The sequence below is a fragment of the Octodon degus genome, unplaced genomic scaffold (genome assembly GCF_000260255.1).
Source record: "Octodon degus isolate 3935 unplaced genomic scaffold, OctDeg1.0 scaffold00148, whole genome shotgun sequence".
Taxonomy (NCBI): Eukaryota; Metazoa; Chordata; class Mammalia; order Rodentia; family Octodontidae; genus Octodon; species Octodon degus.
In genome coordinates this window covers 5,085,986-5,104,961 of record NW_004524724.1, presented here as the reverse complement: position 1 = coordinate 5,104,961, position 18,976 = coordinate 5,085,986, and the positions used below count along the sequence as shown (strand labels likewise).

General features: G+C 42.4%; 1 protein-coding gene across 5 annotated transcripts in view; it reads right to left on the bottom strand.

The window, feature by feature from the left end:
- Positions 1-18,976, bottom strand: part of Ubr5 (ubiquitin protein ligase E3 component n-recognin 5) — a 128,539-nt gene that overhangs the window by 2,733 nt on the left and 106,830 nt on the right. For all 5 annotated transcript variants that reach the window (XM_023702299.1, XM_004642258.3, XM_023702301.1 and 2 more), the window contains exons 48-58: positions 17,387-17,630; positions 15,641-15,752; positions 14,575-14,719; positions 13,586-13,716; positions 11,208-11,268; positions 8,765-8,940; positions 8,509-8,593; positions 6,584-6,739; positions 5,952-6,065; positions 4,616-4,760; positions 3,143-3,228 (exon numbers count right to left, since the gene is read on the bottom strand). In XM_023702299.1, the coding sequence (XP_023558067.1) occupies positions 3,143-3,228; positions 4,616-4,760; positions 5,952-6,065; positions 6,584-6,739; positions 8,509-8,593; positions 8,765-8,940; positions 11,208-11,268; positions 13,586-13,716; positions 14,575-14,719; positions 15,641-15,752; positions 17,387-17,630 (1,455 nt within the window). The remainder of the gene's footprint in view (positions 1-3,142; positions 3,229-4,615; positions 4,761-5,951; positions 6,066-6,583; positions 6,740-8,508; positions 8,594-8,764; positions 8,941-11,207; positions 11,269-13,585; positions 13,717-14,574; positions 14,720-15,640; positions 15,753-17,386; positions 17,631-18,976) is intronic.

The following is an 18,976-nucleotide window of genomic DNA, read 5'->3' as shown; positions in this document are numbered from 1 at the left end:
TTTAATTTTATTTGTGTGTGTGTGGCCAGCTCAGCCCACCAGGGGGCGGGGCTGGCCGGCATGTGGTGCTGGGGGATTGAACCGCGGTCCCTGCGCTTTAGCTAAGCTTGTTCTAAGTAGGTGCTTTAGACCACTAGGCCATCTCACCAGCCCTGAACTATATATTATTTTAGAGGTAAACATACTTCATAGTTTTGACCCATTATCCCTGGAAACCCTGTGATCTTGCAGCAGTTAATAATTCACAGGAAAACTATTTGGGAAAACCCTATTATGCTCCTGTGTGTGTCAAGCTCCTCGCCTTCAGCACAGTGGGAATAAGATGGTCTTCCCAAAACAGAGAGAGCAACAGGCATGGTGGCACATGTCTATAATCCCCCCACTCAGGAAGCTGAGGCACGAGGATCACTGAGTTCAAGGCCAGCCGGGACAACCTAGTGAGTTCTTCAAGGCCAGGTGAAACTACAGTGAGACTGTCTCAAAAAAAAAGAGTAAGAATAAGAAGGACTTTGCTTAAATCCTACAAGTGGATTTTCACTAGACATTAAGAGTGATATTCACAAATTAAAACTGGTGACAGAAAATTCTGAGGCTATTACTGAAGGAAATGTTCTTTTTCTTCCTACCAGTGCATAATTAGCCATTTTTTCTTCCAGTATAAGGAAGAAACTAAGATTTAGCTTACTTGACTACACTTGGGATATACTGTATAAAAATGTGAACAAATTACAACTGCAGAAGTTAAAAATAGACCAGTCAGAATAGCCATGAAAGATCATACAGATCTGATTTGAGCTTCTACAATTAGGGGGGCCTGAATTCCAAGGCTGAAAGGAGACGGAATCCAAATAAACTATTCAGGTGATCCTGAAGCTAGAGGAACAAGTAGGGCACTGGAACTAGTAAAGACCTCAAGGGCCCTATGCCTAGAATGTTAATACCGACTAACTGCTACATCAAGTCGACCTGAGGAACAACTTAACTCCAGTTACTAGGATGGCTCAGTTAAGAACAGAACCGGGTAGCAGCTAGCACCACCCCCATCCCCACAAAAGCCCCAGAGCCGGGGAAAAATTCAGGAATGCTGAAAGCATTCAGGAGAACTCCCCAAAGTGTTCCTCACAAACCCTACAGTGAATGGGAACCTGCAAATCTGGCTTTCTTGCACAAGTATCGATAACCATCCCCTAAGTAAAACAGGCTACACTAGAAAGGGGGCCAGCTGAAAATATTTCCTGAGTGGTCTGGTTTAGTTTACTAGGATTTCAGGCTTGTTAGTCAGGGAAAGGCGCAACGGCCCTGTGGAGGGTGAGTAGAGAGGCGCGCTCTCATTCCCATTTCTCCACTTGAAGAAGAGCATATAAACCATTCTAGATCTGAGTCTATGTGTTATACAGCAGCTACCGCCATCTATGGTTCTCTTTCCTGTGGTCAAACCACGGCCCAAAAGTATTAAATGAGAAATTCCAGGAATGAACAAGTAATATACGGTAAACTGCATGCTGTTATCCGGTGGTCCCCCTCTGTCCAGCACATCCAACTCTACATACACCACTCCTTGGCTAGTCACCCAGTAACCACCTGGGGTACCCAAGTGACTGCTACGAACAAGGCTTGTGTTCAAGGAATTTTATTCTATGTAATGGTCCCAAAGCATAAGAACAGTAATTCTGGCCAATGGGACATACCAAACAGGAGCCTTTAATGAATTCCAGAAGGGGCCATAATTCACACACCACACTACAGGGGCCCTGAATTAAATGCACTTGTTCCCACAAGCCCGAACCACCTGTGGTCTGCATGACCATCCCTTCGGGCAGCTGGTACTGCTTCTCAGGGGTGTTTGCTTACGATAATGCAAAGGCATTGATTTAGTAGCCCAGATGCCATCCTATTAGTTTCTTAAGGAAAACATTAAAATGGTATAAAAATTATAAGGCAGCTAATTTGTGGTACAGAAGTTATAAATGTTTATTATATACACCAGCAATGGGGTAAGTTTAAGATAGTCCCCTCAAGTGCCTACATGGTTTGCTCTTTAACATCAGACAGTACAGTTCAAATCAGAGCCACCCAGCAGTGGGACCTAAGAATTACAGCATCATCATGAACATGTTAACTATTAATAAACTATTCACAAATAAAAACTTAATAAATTTGTTAACTAATAATTTTTAATTGATATGGTCTTAGTGTTTTGGTTTTTTTTAAGTATTTGGTACAGGGTCTCACTACGCAGCTTGGACTTGTAGTGATTCTCCTGTTTTCACCCTCCCCAGTGCTAGAATTACAGACATGTTCTACCATGCCCAGGCTCAGTGGCAGGCTCAGTGCACCCGGGGGTGCAGCCAGCACAGCATGTAGTGCCAGAGATCAAACTCCAGGCCCTGTGTTTGCCTAAGCAGGCACTTAGTTCACTGAACTATCTCACTGGCCCTAGTATTAATATTTCTGTCTGAGCAGTAATTATTCAAATTCAAGCATCTAACTAGATTCAGTCTATTTATAGACTTTTTCATTGGTCTGATTAGTAACAAGACCAATAAAAGTGGTTCGATCCATTTGTACCATCAGTGGTCCAGACTGGCAGGAATGTGTTAAGCAATGCTGTCATCACTCTTGACTTAAGAAGAACTATAACCTGAGGAGGCTAAGATCTTTCAGTAGGAAGAGTTCTATCCAGAAACTGTGCAGCGTGAGAAAGAGCCACAGTCTTGTCATTGTACCCCAAGCTGTACAAGTCACAGACACACATCTCGCTGAGATGGAATGGCCATTAGCCTAGGGATTCCCCCAGGGTTGGGGGAGAATCTGTAACAGAAGCTGCTATCATCCTTTAAGACTATCAACAGCATATTAAAAGCTAACACGCACTTCGAAGTTTAGTAGCACTTCAGGTGGTCTGTTAGCGTAAAAAGAAAAAATGCCTTTCACCTCTGACTGATCATTTCTGTATCCTAATTAAAGCTCTCACAAACTTGGACCAGGTTTTTATAGGCAGGAGTATAAAATTATGGGCTGAAAGGAGAGCTCAGTGGTAGAAGACCAGCTTACCACTATTGGTTGAATCCTAGCACAAAAACACCATGAACAACACAATATTGTATTTCCTTTTAAAAAGTTGGCGAAGCTGTAAACTCACCAGGTCTTGTCGTTCTGTCATGCTCATCTTCTCAACTATTGACCAAAACCAGCGCTTGAACTGCAAGAGCTTCTCTGCATTTTCTCCTAAAAATAAAACATAGCATACTGAGTTTCACAATATTGTGCAATGTCTTATGCAAGATGAAGATGCCACTTAAGATTAGTGTGATGGCTAATTCCTAATGTAGGAAATTAGGACCATGACCATAATGCAAAACTTCTGCAGGTGACTGGCTGGTCCTGATTAAAGACAGCCAGCAGCCACCAGCCTGGCAATGACATGACTTCAGAGCAAGCGCAGCTGGATTCAAGATCCTCCTCGTGCATCACCTGGGGCTTCTTGGTGGCTTTGTATGTCATGTGGGAGGCAGAATCCCATTTATTTACTGAATATGGAGGTGAGGAAGGGGGCCCAGAGATTATGTTTCTAGGGCCAGGATATATAGCTCAGTGGAATAAGCACCTGCCTGGCAAGTACAAAATCCTGAGTTTGATCCCCAGTGCCAAAAAAAGAAATTATGTTTCTAGAACCTTCCCAATGATGTCTGCACTGCTCACAGAGCTGTAGGCAGTTCCTTTAGATGGCGTGCTTTCCCCCCCAGATTTCTGATTCTTTTAAGTATTGAAAACTAGCCATAAGTGGTTTCTCATGCCTGTAATCCCTATACTCTGGAGGCTGAGGCCAGCCTGGGCTACATAGTGCATTGGAAGACCAGCCTGAACTACATAATGAAATCCTATCTCAAAAAAAAAAAAAAAACAAGAAAACTACATTAAAAAGTAGCACTACAGAGTAATCTACTTAGTCCCAAGGACAAAGACAAAAAAATATACACATATTAAATTTTCTGGCTATATTTAGAGAGGAACTGATATTTTTTTTCCTTGAAACAGTCAACTGTGTAGTTCAGGCTAGGCTTGAACTCACTATAGAGGCCAGGCTGCCTTGAACCTGCAACAATCCTTCTGCCTCAACTTCCCAAGTGCTGGTATTACAGGTGTATACCACCATACTTAGCAGGTTCTGGCTACACGAAAGGAAAAACTTGACATGTTTATGTATGTAATAATCTTGTATAACCCTATCATGGCGAGCATTTGGATCTTCCAATGTTTTACAGTATGGGCACAGCTAAAAACTATTTCTACTCTCACAGACTTTAAATTGTACACTTTAGAAGGGCTGGCCAAATAGCTCAGCAGATTAAAGTGCCAGTTTAGGCAGACGCAGGGGCAGAGAGTTCAATACAAGGGCCTGCTATGCCAGCCCCACCCCCAAGGCATGCTGAAACAGCATTTGAGATTGGGCGTGGTGGCATGCGCCATAATCCCAGCTCTTGGGAGGCTGTAAACAGGTGGATCACTACAGGTCTAATCTAAGTAGTGAGATCCTGTAAACGCTGTACTAAAATAAAAAAAAATTTTAAAAACCTGTAGCTTATCCCTTAAACACATAAACAAAGTTTCCTACCTGATTCATCATTGAAAGACGTGAAGCTGATCAGCATTTGCACGTTAACTTCACCACAGCCATTTACCAGGAGCCTAAAATCTTCCGCTGTTAAATCTTCTAATGAATTTTTTGGAAGCACATCTAATAGACCTTTCCTCATTGCCTAGAAAATTTAAAAAGTTACTTTTTATTACAATCCAGGATTTACATTCTATGCAGTATTTATATCATGAAAGCTCAACATCTAATTTTAACAGGTTTCTCTAAGAATGTTTCCCACCTTAAAACAGAAAAATAAGTTCTGTGCTTTGAATTTCTCAACAGATTCAGAAGCAAAAGGCAAAGTAGCAAGGCATGGAGAACACAGGACAGGCTGACAAGGACACGGTGTTGTGTCTGCTGACGCACAGCTCTGGTCACTGAGAGGAGCTGCAGTTTGTCCCAAGTGTTACACATTTCCTAGGAGGCAGACAGGGTAACAAGCACACTAACAAACTTCCCAGACCCAAATCAAAATCTAGAAGCTTGCTGAAAACCTACCATTTGCCAAGAATTGTTCCAAGTATTGTGATGGAAAAGTAAAAATAGATTTTTTTTAATTAGCATTTTTTTCTTCCTTTGAGAGATATACTGTAGTTCTCTAGCTTTCTCGAGTGAGTGTGAAGCACCGCTGGCCCCAGGCCTGCTACAGAGGAGGACAGACACTTCTGACCCTTTAGGCCAACCACGTTATCTACACATGGCTCTTTCCTGGCTATGAACTGGAGTGCATCTTTGTGCAGTAAGGGCAGTAGGCTAGCTGCCCTTGAACTGTGAATAAACTCATTTTCCTAATTTTATATATTTCTGTTGTGCTCTTAGTGGGAGATAGGCACAGAGCTGGGGCCCAGCTTCAGGCCTGAGTCCAGGCCTGCCAGTCACAGTAGTTTATATACAGTCATTATGCACTCTCCTTGTTCTGTACACAAAGGAACCAAGGCAGAGTTTAAGGGCTCTGCTGATGTCATATGGCTAGCTAGAGGGCAGCGGGCCATGAGCCTGAACTCTGACCTAGTTTGCCCAGCATGGGGAGCAGACATACTTAGTATCTAGCAGGTCACCCATGGCCTGCTGGTGGCATCCTTTCCAAACTTGTTCACCAAAGCCAGTGTCCAATGGTTACATGGCTTTTCCAAGAAGTTCCAACCAAAAAAAAAGTTGAGCACTTGTTCTGGACTCTCAAACTAAAGAATAATTTGTCTGGTTTCTAATTTATTTTGGTCTGAAAATTGTGGGTTTTGCAGATAAGGTGAGCAGAGTGAGCTACTTTACCACACACAAGGACACACGACATAAGCTTCGAGAAGGCACTCACATGCAATGGCTGCTCTGCAACCACCAGCATCCTGTGCTCTGCATATTTGCGCACATACTCATACACATTCTGGGGCGTGACTGGGATATTAACACCATTAGGAATGAGTTCGACCTGTAAAAGAGTTGGCAATGACATTTAAGGGTGATTTTGTAAAAGCAGTAAGTTAACAGTACACACGCCAGGGAGATAGCTCAGTAGTGTAAGTGCTTGCCTAGCAAGCGCAGGGTCCTGAGTTCAATCCCTGATGCTGGGAAGAAAAAAAAAAAAATTAGTGGGGCCAAGGAGATGGCTCAGTACAATAAGCACTTCCCTGGCAAGTGCAAGGGCCTGAGTTCAATCCCTGATTCCGGGGGCAGGGGGGGGAGTACCCAGAACTGTTTCCTACACTTTTAAAATCTGAAGACATCTCTAATAAATACCTTAAGAGTCACAAACATTTTAATCCTAAAGACAGAAGTCCCTCCTCCTCCTCCAGCTCCCACTGCCTCCAGATCCATGCTCTCCTTCCCTCCTCTCTCAGTATATCAGGAGTATTCACACCTGCCTCTCTGTCCCGTTTCTACACAAACAAGCACAACAGAGGAGTCCAATTCTCCTGTTGGAATCCAAGAACCATGCATTTTCTCTACCTGTCCTCCGCCCTCTTCTTTACACAGGTCAATTGCAAATGCCAAATCCATCGCTGAAAACACAGCATCTGCATCTGAACTCTGGGAAGCAAGGATTAGCTGCCGCAAGCTCTCATACATCACAGGGTCAAAGAAAGCGAAGTCATGCCAATTGACCTAAGAACAGAAAGTAGCCAAGAGACTCAATTAAGAAAAGCTTCACCAAGTCCTTGTCCATTATAGTTTATCTAACTGAAAGTACAAGATAGACAATTTCCCACTAAATATGTGAAACCACTTTGAAACAGTAGAGTCTAGTAAATTTTTGTCTTGGACAATCATTTAATTTTGGAAGGACACAAAGTCATTTACTGAAAATATCTAGAGTCAGTAATATGTTTCTTTCACGTTCCAACATGTATTTCAAAAGCCAGTGCTACTTACTGCACCTTTTATGTATGCTAACTTTTATGTAGCAGCTAGCTCAGAAGCAAACACACAACCTATTTGCCTTGAACAATAATCACAAAATGCAGATTAAATCCTGATGGTAAATACGATGCTGAAACACAGTCACCAGGTCACATCACTGAATTAACTCAGATCGATCTGCCGCTAGTTTTGCTAACCCCACACAGACTCAGAATAAGGTGCACGGGCTGGGCATAGCCTGGGATTACCCAGGCCTTGGGGAGGCTGAGGCAAAAGAACTCCAAATGCGAGTCCAAACTGGACAACTTAGCATCTTAGCCAGAGCCTATCTCAAAATAAAAAATTAAAAGGGTTAGGGATACAGCTCACTGTGAAGGTTCTGGGTTCAATCCCTAGTACTGTTTTGTTTTTTTTAAAAAAAAAAAACCTCAAAGATTCACTGTTAACAGCTTGAGTCTAGTTCTTTACACAAGCACATTTTAGGTGAACACTAAGATTTAATAGGGCGAGTTTTAAAAAGGATGGATGGATGTCATTAACTCAATCAATATCAATATGTATCAGTGAGTTTGATTAAAGACAATTATTAGACTTTGGTTTTAACGGTGCTGATTTGTATCAGCTATGTGATATGCATCCTTAAAAGACTAATATTTCACTATTTTAAATATCAAATATTGCAATAAGTAGTATTATATATTGTTTTTAAAGGTTTTTCCTCCCCTCTCCTATAATAAAGGAATGTGCAAGCTGTCAGGCTACTAAGACGCAATGAAATGAAGGTAATTCCTTCACTAAAGGATAAACACCAAGCATGCTGTGTTACAGTTTTTACCTTCCTTTATGTGCCACCCATGTGAATCTTAGCATATACTCTAAAGTTCGAACACCCTTTCCAGTACCACTTGTGTGCTCCGCTGCCACCTGCTGCAACTAACTGTAATGGAGAAAATTTGAGTGCTATGATTTGTCAGAGACAATGTTGTCTCTTTACCATGTTGTAAAGAAACGGGCCCAAAGTGGCAGGGAAAGCTCGGGGTGCCATAGAATCGGGGCTATTGGCCACAAGAGCGCCTGTGGCGGTCACCCTACTAGGCACCTCCCCTTAGCTGGAGAACTGACCTATGGCCTAAGTGTTTGGACATGATACTGACTGTAATGCTTCAAGATTTAACTGTAAGTGAGCAGTATAAGCAGTGGCTAACACTGGTATATTTCATAGAAGAAAATCTTTGGAACTTTAAAATCTGTCAAGGGCCGGCCAAATAGTTCAATGGATCAAAACGCCTGCTTAGGCAGATGCAGCGGCCGGGGGTTCAATCCCTGGGCCTGCCATGCCGGCCCCATGCCTGGGGTGCCCTGAGACCGGGTGTGGGGGCGCGCGCATGTAATCTCAGCGCTTGGGTGACTGAAAACAGAGGATCACTACACGTCTGATCTGTGTAGTGAGACTCTGTAGACCCTGTGCTAAATACACAAAAATAAAATCTGTCAAGTTCATCAAAAATACTTACTTTTCTACCAAGCAACACTTTAATGACATGTCTATTCAATGTGATAGGACACAGTTCATTTTGCAACAGACATAATCCAAGAATCCTAAACATAAAAGCAGACAAATAAAATTTAAATTAAAAACTAACTCAAGACACATCCTCCCCTCCATAAATATCCGTGTGGCACTGACTCGGTGGCAGAGCACGTCAGCATGGTAAGGCCTGGCCCCAGCACCCACCCTCCAGACTCTACCTGTAGATGCCGCTGACTTACCTGCCGATGTTTCTGAAACAATTCAACCTTGCTTCTGTATTTTTGCCCGGCCTTGGAGTATAAAATCCTCTCTTTCCAGGTTGGTAAAACAAAGGTGCATTGTCATCACCATCATCTGTGTCATCTAAATCCATATCTACCACACTTCGACTGGAACCGTGCCGCTTTCGGTTCTCCTAATAATGGAGCATCAGAGAGGAAGCCCACAAACAGTAAAAAAGTAACATAAAATGTAAGAACTTGCTCTCTGAAATCATTCAGAGTCCTGGTGGGAGGCAGAGCAGCAGGCATATTTACATGTACAACATCACACACGACATTCTGAGGCAGGGTCTCTGCTATAGTCCAGACTGGCCCAGAACGCATGAGGCAGAGCCCAGGATGGCCTTCAACTCTCCCCACCTCAGCTTCCTGAGTGCTGAAATTATGTCACCACGCCCTGCTTAAATAAACTTTTTATTCACCTTTTCAGAATTGGGATACATGAACCTTGTACACAAACATCTATTATTTAAATATATTCACTAAATGAAATTCAAGCCAGCTTCTTTCACCTTAATGCCTAAAAAATATTTTCACTGAATATAAAATTCTAGACTGACAAATCTTTCACCATCTTAATGAGCTTCCATAGCCTGCTGACCTCCAGGGTTTTTAATAGGAAATATATTATCTTTAAAAATACTACTTCCAGACCAGAGAGATAGATTAGTAGAATAAGCGCTTGCCTGGCAAGCGCAGGGTCCAGAGTTCAATCCCCGCTACCACAAAATAAATAAACCATTTCTCTGAAACCATCATGTACTGCAAACATGCTAATAATTTTTTAATTTAAAAAAATACTACTTCCTACATCTAAGACAATGTTCTTTGGCTATATTAAAGAATGTGGTAAAAGCAACTATTTTTCAACTTAGTTTTCTTTTAGTTTCTGTTATTTGGAGCTACTGACCTTCAATTTGTAAATCTATTAAGTCTTTCACCAAGTTTACTTTTCAAGCTTTATTTCTTCAAATATTTTCCTATAGCACGTGCTTTTTCCTCTTCTGAGTGTGCCAAAGACATAAATTAGCTTTTTTACTTGGTCCTGAAATAGTGTGCTTTCTTTAAAAATCTTTTGTGTTCTTCCAAAGAGATAATTTCCACCTACCTGTAAGTTGACACTCTCCTGCTGCCTTGATTTTGCTATTGACCTACCCAGTGAATTTCGTTCTTTCAGTCTACACTTTGAATTCTAAAACTCCCAGTTTGGCTGTCTTCTAAACTTTGCTGGGAATCTGTGTCCTTCCCTTCACTCTCTCATATAGCATGAGATAAAGTCTAACGTTCCGTAAGTCATGTCACTGTCACCACCTTTTGATTTCTTTTCCAGGAGGAAGAGCCAATCTTCCCTGGTTCTTTGTCTGTTGAATACTATTAAGGCATTTGAATAGCTGTCCCCTGGACCCTGGAGTGCTACCATGAATCTGGGTGGTACGGAAATGATCCAGAAAACTCCCGTTTTGTTGGGCTGGGGGCACTTTGGAGGCATGGGACTCTGAGAGCTGACTGCGTCTGGAAAGCTTTTGCCATTCTGTCCGGAGGCAGCGAGGGTATGAAGCACGTGGGAGAGCATGAGGTTTGGGTAACAGTTTATAACGGCAGTTTAATTCCCCAAGCTCTAATGGTTTTTTAGGGAAGATGGGAGTAAAAAGAGCCACTTCACATACCTGTCTGAAAAGATAGCATGTCGGCATTTATCAGGTTCTGACCTCCCTCTCTAACTCACCTGTGACTGCTTACTTTTCTAAATTTTCAGGTAGTTCCTTTTTCATACTTTGTCTAGAGCTTTGAGTTGCAGTCAGTTAAAGACATTATGGTTTCGATAGGCAGGGACATAGGTGAGTGGCAGAGGGCTTGCCTAAGCATGCACAAGGCCCTGAGTTCAATCCCTAGCATGGCCAAAAAACCCAGCTGAGGTGAGAGTGGTTTGCACTGGCAGCTCTCCAGTAGTTAGAAAGGTGTCATTTCATGAAGTAATACATGATGTCCTAAGGCATCCTTTACTGTTGAGACTAATGGTGGTTTTTTGTTTTTTGTTTTTTGTTTTTTTTTTTTGGTACTGTTACCACTCAATTGATTTTTAAGTCATAGGGATTCCACACCACCTCTCTCCTGCACTTCAGCAGTTCATTATATTTCCAAACTAAAGCTTAATTCAGTCTGTGCTCAAAAAGCAAAAACAGCAAGTAGGGTCACTCGGAGCCCTAACTGCACAATCTTATTACCTGATTCTACATTTGATAGCCAAGTATCTTACCTTTACTTTTCTCTCTACTGTAATTATCCGTTTTTCCTGTGAAACATAGTTTATTCCTATAGGCCTGTTTTCCTCCCCCTTATCTGATTTTGCTTCTAATTTAAATCTCACTACTAACAAGCATATGAACAAAATATTCCTTACCTGTACCTTTTCTGAGGAATCTAATAATCCAAGATCCAGGATACTATCTGCTCCATTTTCCCTAAAAACAAACAGAAAAGCATTCACATTCCAGGTAACTAAAACATTTACAATTCAATATCAAGAACATATGTTAAATTACATTCATAAGAATTTAGAAGCATGAACATTTTGAAATCAACAAATATCCAGGGCACTTACTAGCCTTAGTGGTGTTCTGAGGAACAAGGGAATCAATCAGTAATATACACTCTTAAAAGCCCACCAGAGGAAAAATTAAAAAAAAAAAAACACACACACACACACACACTAGAGGACACATATACAACTCCAGGGCTAAAGGTACGGATTTGAGACACTAAATGCAGCCTTCATCATGGTGGTAGAAATGAGGCTGAGGCAAGCATAGTTTCCAAAGCACATACATGCTCAGGAAGCAATTATAGCAGGAACCAAGTTCTGTGGCATTTTAATAATTCTAGAACACTAAGTTCACTGTCCACTCAAAGCCAAGGAAAGAGTCAATATTGTACGTTACCTGCAATCAATTGAAAATACTACTAAATTGCAATACAATGCATAATCAAGATATATGGTGAATTTCTAAATTTTAAAAATTACAGTAAGACACATCACAAGTAAAGCACCTGCCCCTCTTCAAATACACTTATCCATCTCTGCTGCCACTTTGTGAAGCATTTCTATAAGTCCTCTTTATGTCTTTATGGAACATGATGAAAAATGCAGTGACTTCCACAGCCAAGGGCAGCCTTGTACAAACATCACAGCCGGTCCTCACCCACCTTCTTCCCTCTCTGGCACTGTCCAACTTCCAGCTAGTCCCAAAGTTAAGATGACCACATGAACTAAACACTCTGAGTGGCCTCAGGACAGTGAGGCCAGAACAGGAGCACAACAGTCAGCCCTCAGGGAGAGGGCACCAGAGCTGTTCCAGAGAGCAGCGAGAGCAACAGAAGAAGTGTGCTCAAGTGCAGGCACGTCTCAAGAGGAGTTAATGGGAGGTGCCTTTTATTATAATCATTTTTCAATATTAACAATCACCATATATTTGCATCACCCCACATATTTGTAAAAATCTTAAAAATGCACACTCCTAACTATTTCTCTAATGGATTAAGCTATACCCATGTCCTACACCAGACAGCTCCAGCCACCAGGGAGATGAAGGAAGAAACAGTTCATACAAGTCCAGAGCAAGAGCAGTACTGACAGTGAAAACAAACTTCCCTCAGGTGCCTGCAACTCGGCCTGCTCACACGGAGGGAAGTGCTGCTCGGTTCCAGGGCTCAGCCTGCCTGGGTACCCACCCCTCCTGCACTGTGCCCAGTCTACGTCCTCCATCAAACATCAAGAAAGAAAGAACAGCTATATTCATCAAAGGGTAGGAACGCAGCTCAGCGGCAGAGCTAAAGCATGGGTGAAGCCCTGGGTCCACGCTCCAGCACTGCAGAAAGTTTCAGCTACAATCACTGATACTTCACAGCTTCAACTAGGATAAAAGCCACAGAGTAAGTGTGGGCTATCTTCTTTTTTTTTTTTTTTTTTGTTGCTCGAATGCCTTCAGGGCACTTTTGGCCAGCGGGAGAGGTGTGAGGTTCGAACTCCAGCAACCTGAGGCTGACAGCTTTGTGGAAGCAGCCACTTAAAGGCCTGAGCTAGGGCCAGGCCCCCATGGGCTATCTTCTTAATGTTACTCTTAGTTGTCATCTTGGGAAACGAGAGACAAGTAATTTATCTGTTAGATATACTTATGGTTATATTAAACAAATACAGAATAGAAAAAACTTGCATACATTTTTAAGGTGACTCAAGGTACCTAAAAGAAACTGATACTCAGGGCAAGAAATTGATGTTTTCTGAGTGTAGTACATCTCTTGCCACTAGGGGACTCTAGTGGAGCACGTGATGCGCTCTTCTTTGACGTTCCACCCCAGCACGCTGCCCCAGGACTGAACCCAAGGCCTTCAAGCTGGGCTGCTTTGATTTCAAGGCAGGGCCGCATGAGTTGCACAGGCTAGGTTTAGGACATGCATAGGAGATCTTCTAGAACCTAAGTGACTACTAGCACAACACCACCACCCCAAGACATGAGAAATGCAGCTATCGCACTTAGGACCTTGAAGCTACCACCTTTTTTTAGACAGGGTCTTCACTATACAATTCACACTGGCCTCAAATTTGCAGCGCTCCTCTTGCCTCAGTCTCCCAGTGCTGGAATTGCCAGCATGCACCACCGTGGCCGCCTCAAGCCCCCCACTTGTACTACACACTGCAGCTGAGATTTTTCAGAGGTAGAGGCACACTACTGAACACGAACTGCTGATGTAAGCTGCTGCCCCCACGAGTGCACACAGTACCGTCCATGTGCGATGATGAGCTCCATGGCCTCATCCACTCTTGCTCTCAGAGAGTCTTCACTCGCTAGCAGGAGCAGCAGCTGAGCGGGGGACAGCTCCAACAGCATGCCGGTGATTTTACTTGCAAATGCCTAAAGATGATGAATAAATATTACTTGCCCTCTCTCTGAAACTGTCAAAATGTCAAAATAGAAAAAAAGAAGCCACAGCAGGAAGAAAAAACAAAAACCTTGACTAACAAGTACAAAATCTTCTGAGCTAAACAGGTCTTTCTTGAATTGGAAGCTGACTTCTGGGGCCCTGACAGGGAATGCCCCAAGGAGGGCAGCACATCACTACCAAGTCTTCTCAAGGTTTCCAAGTTCCAATAAGTAAAGATAAGTACTTGCATTATCTTCTCCTTCATCATAAATATCTCTTTTGCTTAGTATAGGAAAAAAGGGATAAAAGTGGGAGAAAAAAAGCTTAAATCTAAGGATTTACTATGAGAAATACATTGGCTTTCTGTTTTCTTTTTGCTACAAAATATGTGCACATTGTTACAAATAAAGAAAAAAAACCTCCTTTATAGGTCTTCTCCTATGTAATAGAAATGAGACTGAAGGTTTAAAATAAAAACCTTCCTGCAATACTTAATAGCAGTAAACATTGGCACTGTGTCCCAGCTAAGACTTGCTAAAGACAAAGCAGGCTTCAGAAAGTAACAATGACTTGTGCAAACAGTGACACAAATACTGTACTCAGCTAATTCTCTGGCTTCCAAGGAATGTACTATATAGCATGGAGACAGTGCTCCGACCCAGCAACGTCAGATAACAAATGTTGCTTTACTCCTTCCTAAGCTGCTTACTACACAGCTAAGCACAGACATCATGCATGTGGCTAGTTGGTCAGTAGCTGGCAATTTTTATATAGCAATTTTCATTCAAAAGTGGGGGCAGCGGGGGAGCTGGAGCTATATGAAAAGTTGCTATGCGTACTGCACGTACTGGCTGCATGGCTTGCACACGGGGGTACAGCCTCTCTCCAAGTGCCTGCCGATGCGCAGGCAGCGGGTCGGGGTCATCGCTGGGGTTCCCCTCCGAGGCGGGTCTGAAGGGCCTGGTGTCAATGGACAGCTGCCTCCGGAAGTCTCTGCAGGAAGGAGAGAGTACTGCGGCTTCATTCCCATCACCTGCGAGGCACACAGGTCAACAATACAAGGGACACAGCATCCCAGGCAAGGGTGAGGTAGCAGGGGCCTGCACAGAACTCCCTAGATTCTGTCACTTGGTTAACTTGACATTTACTATACGTAATTTGATTCTGAGGGAAGAGGAACTTAAGATACCAGGAGAGTAAGAGTCCACTCATAATTCCTGGAAATTTTAAGCTGAAGTAAAATGCAACCCATTACAACAAGAAAAAAAATCACAAGATTTAAATGGCATAGTGGGCCACAAATTAGAATTGAAGATGGGGGTGGCGAGATAGCTCATCAGTCAAAATTGCCTGCTTAGGTAAGCTTAGGCAAGCACAGGGACCATGGTTCGATCCCTGGCACTACATGCTGTGCCAGCCCCGCTCCCAGGGTGGGTTGAGTCAGCCACAGAAAGAAAGAAAGAAAAGAAAAGAAAAGAAAAGAAAAGAAAAGAAAAGAAAAGAAAAGAAAAGAAAAGAAAAGAAAAGAGAAAAGAAAGAAGAAAGCAAGCAAGCAAGCAAGCATAAAGGTAATCAAAAGGTCAAGCAATTAGGAACTTGAGTGGATTTTTTTTTAAAAAGGCAACATAATTTTAACTGCCTCTGGGTCTTTAGAACAAAACTGGTTATTTAGCATGGCCAAAACGTAAAACTTTTTCTTTCAGACAAGGTCTCACTATGTAGCACAGGCTGGCCCCAGATCTGCAGCAATCCTCCTGCTCAGTCTCCTAAGTGCGGGCATCACAAGCCTGCGCCATCACAGCAGGATGAAAATTTCATTTTCTAAATCGCACTCTGTAAGATTTTTTCCTTTACAAACCTATGTCCAATTTTTCCAGAACAGTGTATTCAGTAAGACACAAAATTATCATATACCTATCCCGGTCTCTCCGAGAACCTGCTCGCAAGCCACTACTCCTTCGCATCTCCCTTTCTCTCTCCCTTTCCCGATCTCTCTCTCCTCTGTTTCTTAATCTCTGCATTAGACCTAAAAGAAAAGGCAAAACAGAATTTATTTAGATAAATGCAAACATGCCTGCCTGCAATTTCAGTCAGTGCAAAGACCTGAGGCAAGCCCAAGGAGAGCTGGAGGGCAGGCCTCCTCTTTGGAGTCTGTGCTAGCCCTGCCCTCCCCGCTGAGAGCCGGGTTAGACACCCTATGTAGCACAGGCTGGCCCCAGATCTGCAGCAATCCTCCTGCTCAGTCTCCTAAGTGCGGGCATCACAAGCCTGCGCCTCCCCGCTGAGAGCCCAGCTGAGTTAGACACCCACAGACTCACTTCACCCTGCCGGGTTTGTTGAATGTATTTTCCCCTTGACATCAAAGCTGTGAAACATAAAGGGTGATCTAAAAATATAGTGAATGTTTTAAGTTTTAAAAAAACATTACAGGAAGACACACTGCCAAGGATGATGAGATAACCATATTCACAGCCAGGGAGAGTATCCTGAGGGAGACTAGTGGCAGGCAACAGGCTTTTCACTGTAATTAATTTTATTTAAACATTTAACATTACATTTTTGGATGGCCTGCACGTGCAGCAATAGGCTATGTGAATCTCACTATAAATAATGCTGAAGTTCTCAGATGATTTTATCACTGAACTCCACGTTCTATCATTGGCTTCTGGAATTAACCAAAACAGGTCACCAGCACAGTGGCTCTTTTATTTTTAAATACACATAGCCCAGAGTATGATCTCTAACTGGACAAACAAGATATTTCTGAACTGTTTTCTCATTCAAATCTGCTAAGCCCTTTATTTTAGGCTCCCAGAGAGTTACTAGGCAAAAGCTCAGGGAATGCACCCTGTATCTCACGCCCTCTTCTTCCTACAGCCCATTCAACCCACAGGGGAGACAACTGTGGCCTATGTAAAACTGAACGTCTTCTTAGTGACACATGAAGACTTCCTCTCTCTCTGTAACTGTACCTATGCACTTAGATGTACCACAATCAGTATTCTTTCCCTATTTGACAGAACTCAGCAGTTACCATCTAAGGTTTTTGCAATTTGCACAATTTTTAATTTTTTGGACTATAATCCTGAAAATCAGGTAAAAGACCTAATCCCAAAGTGCTGGTCCTCAATGAGATAACAAGGATTTACGCTCCCTGGAATACTAACACAACATAGTTTTGCCTGAAAGAAGTATCTTGCTAAGTAACACTATGCTTACGATATAGCTGGGTTTACATTTAGTTGCAGTCTCCCAGTCTCAAGGAGACCAGTACCTGACTTGTGAACTACACTCTGAATAACCTATGTAGAGAAAGACATCTTCTACTTAAATCTGCGTTAACACAGGGATGGGGAAAACACTGCTGCGTGCTCACTGACTTTTATCATCAGTATCTTACATGTTAGCTTCTCTCCAGAGAAGTAACCACTGCAAGGACAAAGTAGGACAATCATAATATTCATTATAAGAAATATGTCAGTAAAAGAGCAAATTGTTAAAACTGTCCACTAGTTTCATAAAGATCGTCATTAATCCATAATAAAGTTATATAAAAGATGAATATACAATAAAATTATTCCACTATAACATGATTATGATTTGTGTATTGATGAACAAAAATGTAATTTTAACGATGCTTGCTATCTCTGAGGTACTTACTTGTGTGGGTACCTTTGTTGGCATTTTGGATACAATCTAGATTTGGCAATTTTTCATTTGACAGAAATGCCTGTGCAATGGCTGTATAAAAACTTCGCGCTACCCCACTGCCCTCTCCTGGCTCATCCTTGAATGTGACTTTTACTCTGTGGACAGCCATGGGCGTCGTCGCACATCTCCGGCCAAAATGATTGTTAAGCTGCCTCATGGTCTGCTGGATGAGCAGGTCCCGGTCCCGGTCCACCTATTACAGCACACCAGAGAGCAGTGAAGTCAATGCTGGAAACCATGGTGAATACAATTTGAAAACTAAAATTTTACCTTTGCCTTGGTAGTTTTTAAAACTACATAGAAATTCACAACATTCTAAAACAAGCAAGAATATGCTTGCATAAAATTAAGACAATGAAATATAATTCACTTTAAACACCTCTCTAAAAGATCTACTGGAAAATAATAACTGTTCTATTTTGGGATACATGAGAATAAATTCCAAATGGCAAGGGAGGGGAATAGGTGCACCTTCGATGCACCCCAGTGATGCACAATCCTGAGTGACTGTGTACTGCCTACAGACACAGAAAGAACTAAAATCTTAGGGAGAAAGACTAAAAATAGGTGCCAAATTTCAAATATACCAAGAATTTATAGAAAAATTTAACTGATCCTAAACGTATGGAACTTTGTTCAATTGTGTTCACATAAGAGAAATTTAAATGAAAACTATACCAAGCTGGCATTTTTTATCAGACTAGCCAAAATCTCAAAGCTCAACCACAAATTGCTAGCCAGGCTGTGGTGACCAGGCCTTGTCCTTCTGATGCTGACACTATGAAAATATACAACCACACAGAGAAGCACATATAATCTTATGTCTATGACTATCACATTAGCAGACCTATGAGACAGCTCAGTGGACTAAGCACCTGCTTGGGCAAGCCCAGGGACCATGTGCCACACCGGCCACCCGCCCCGAGGCATGCTGAGCTGGGTCACCAAGACTGGGCCCAGTGCACACCTGTAATCCCAGTGCTGAGGAGGCTGAAGACAGGAGGATCACTACAAGTCTAAGCTGTGTAGTGAGGCCCTGTACCAAATACATTTTTTTAAAAATCACATTACCAAAAAGAGAAACACAGGGCTATTTGTCACACTGCTAATTCCAAAAGAACAGAAACAAACCTGCATATAAGGGACTTGCTGGAAAAATTTAAAATAAAAAATAACTGCTAATAGCCATAAAATTCACTATGCCAAGCAGCAGCAGCAGATGGAATCTCTCTACACAAGGCCAGGAAGCAGGCATGGTGGCACACACCTGTGGTCCTGGCACCCCGGGAATCTGAGGCAGCAGGACAGCAAGTTCACATCCCATGAGGGCAACTTGATGATGCCCTCTCTCAGAAAATACAAAGGGTAGGGTAGGGGTTAGCTCAGCACAAAGGCCCGGGATTCAATACCGGGGTGGTGCTATGAGGGGTGGCCACAACATAAGAAATTATTTCAAGTGACTCTAAAACCAATTTGCCAGGATCTCTAACCAAAGAGCAAAAATGTAAATTAATCTGAATCTACTTTTAATAATCATTT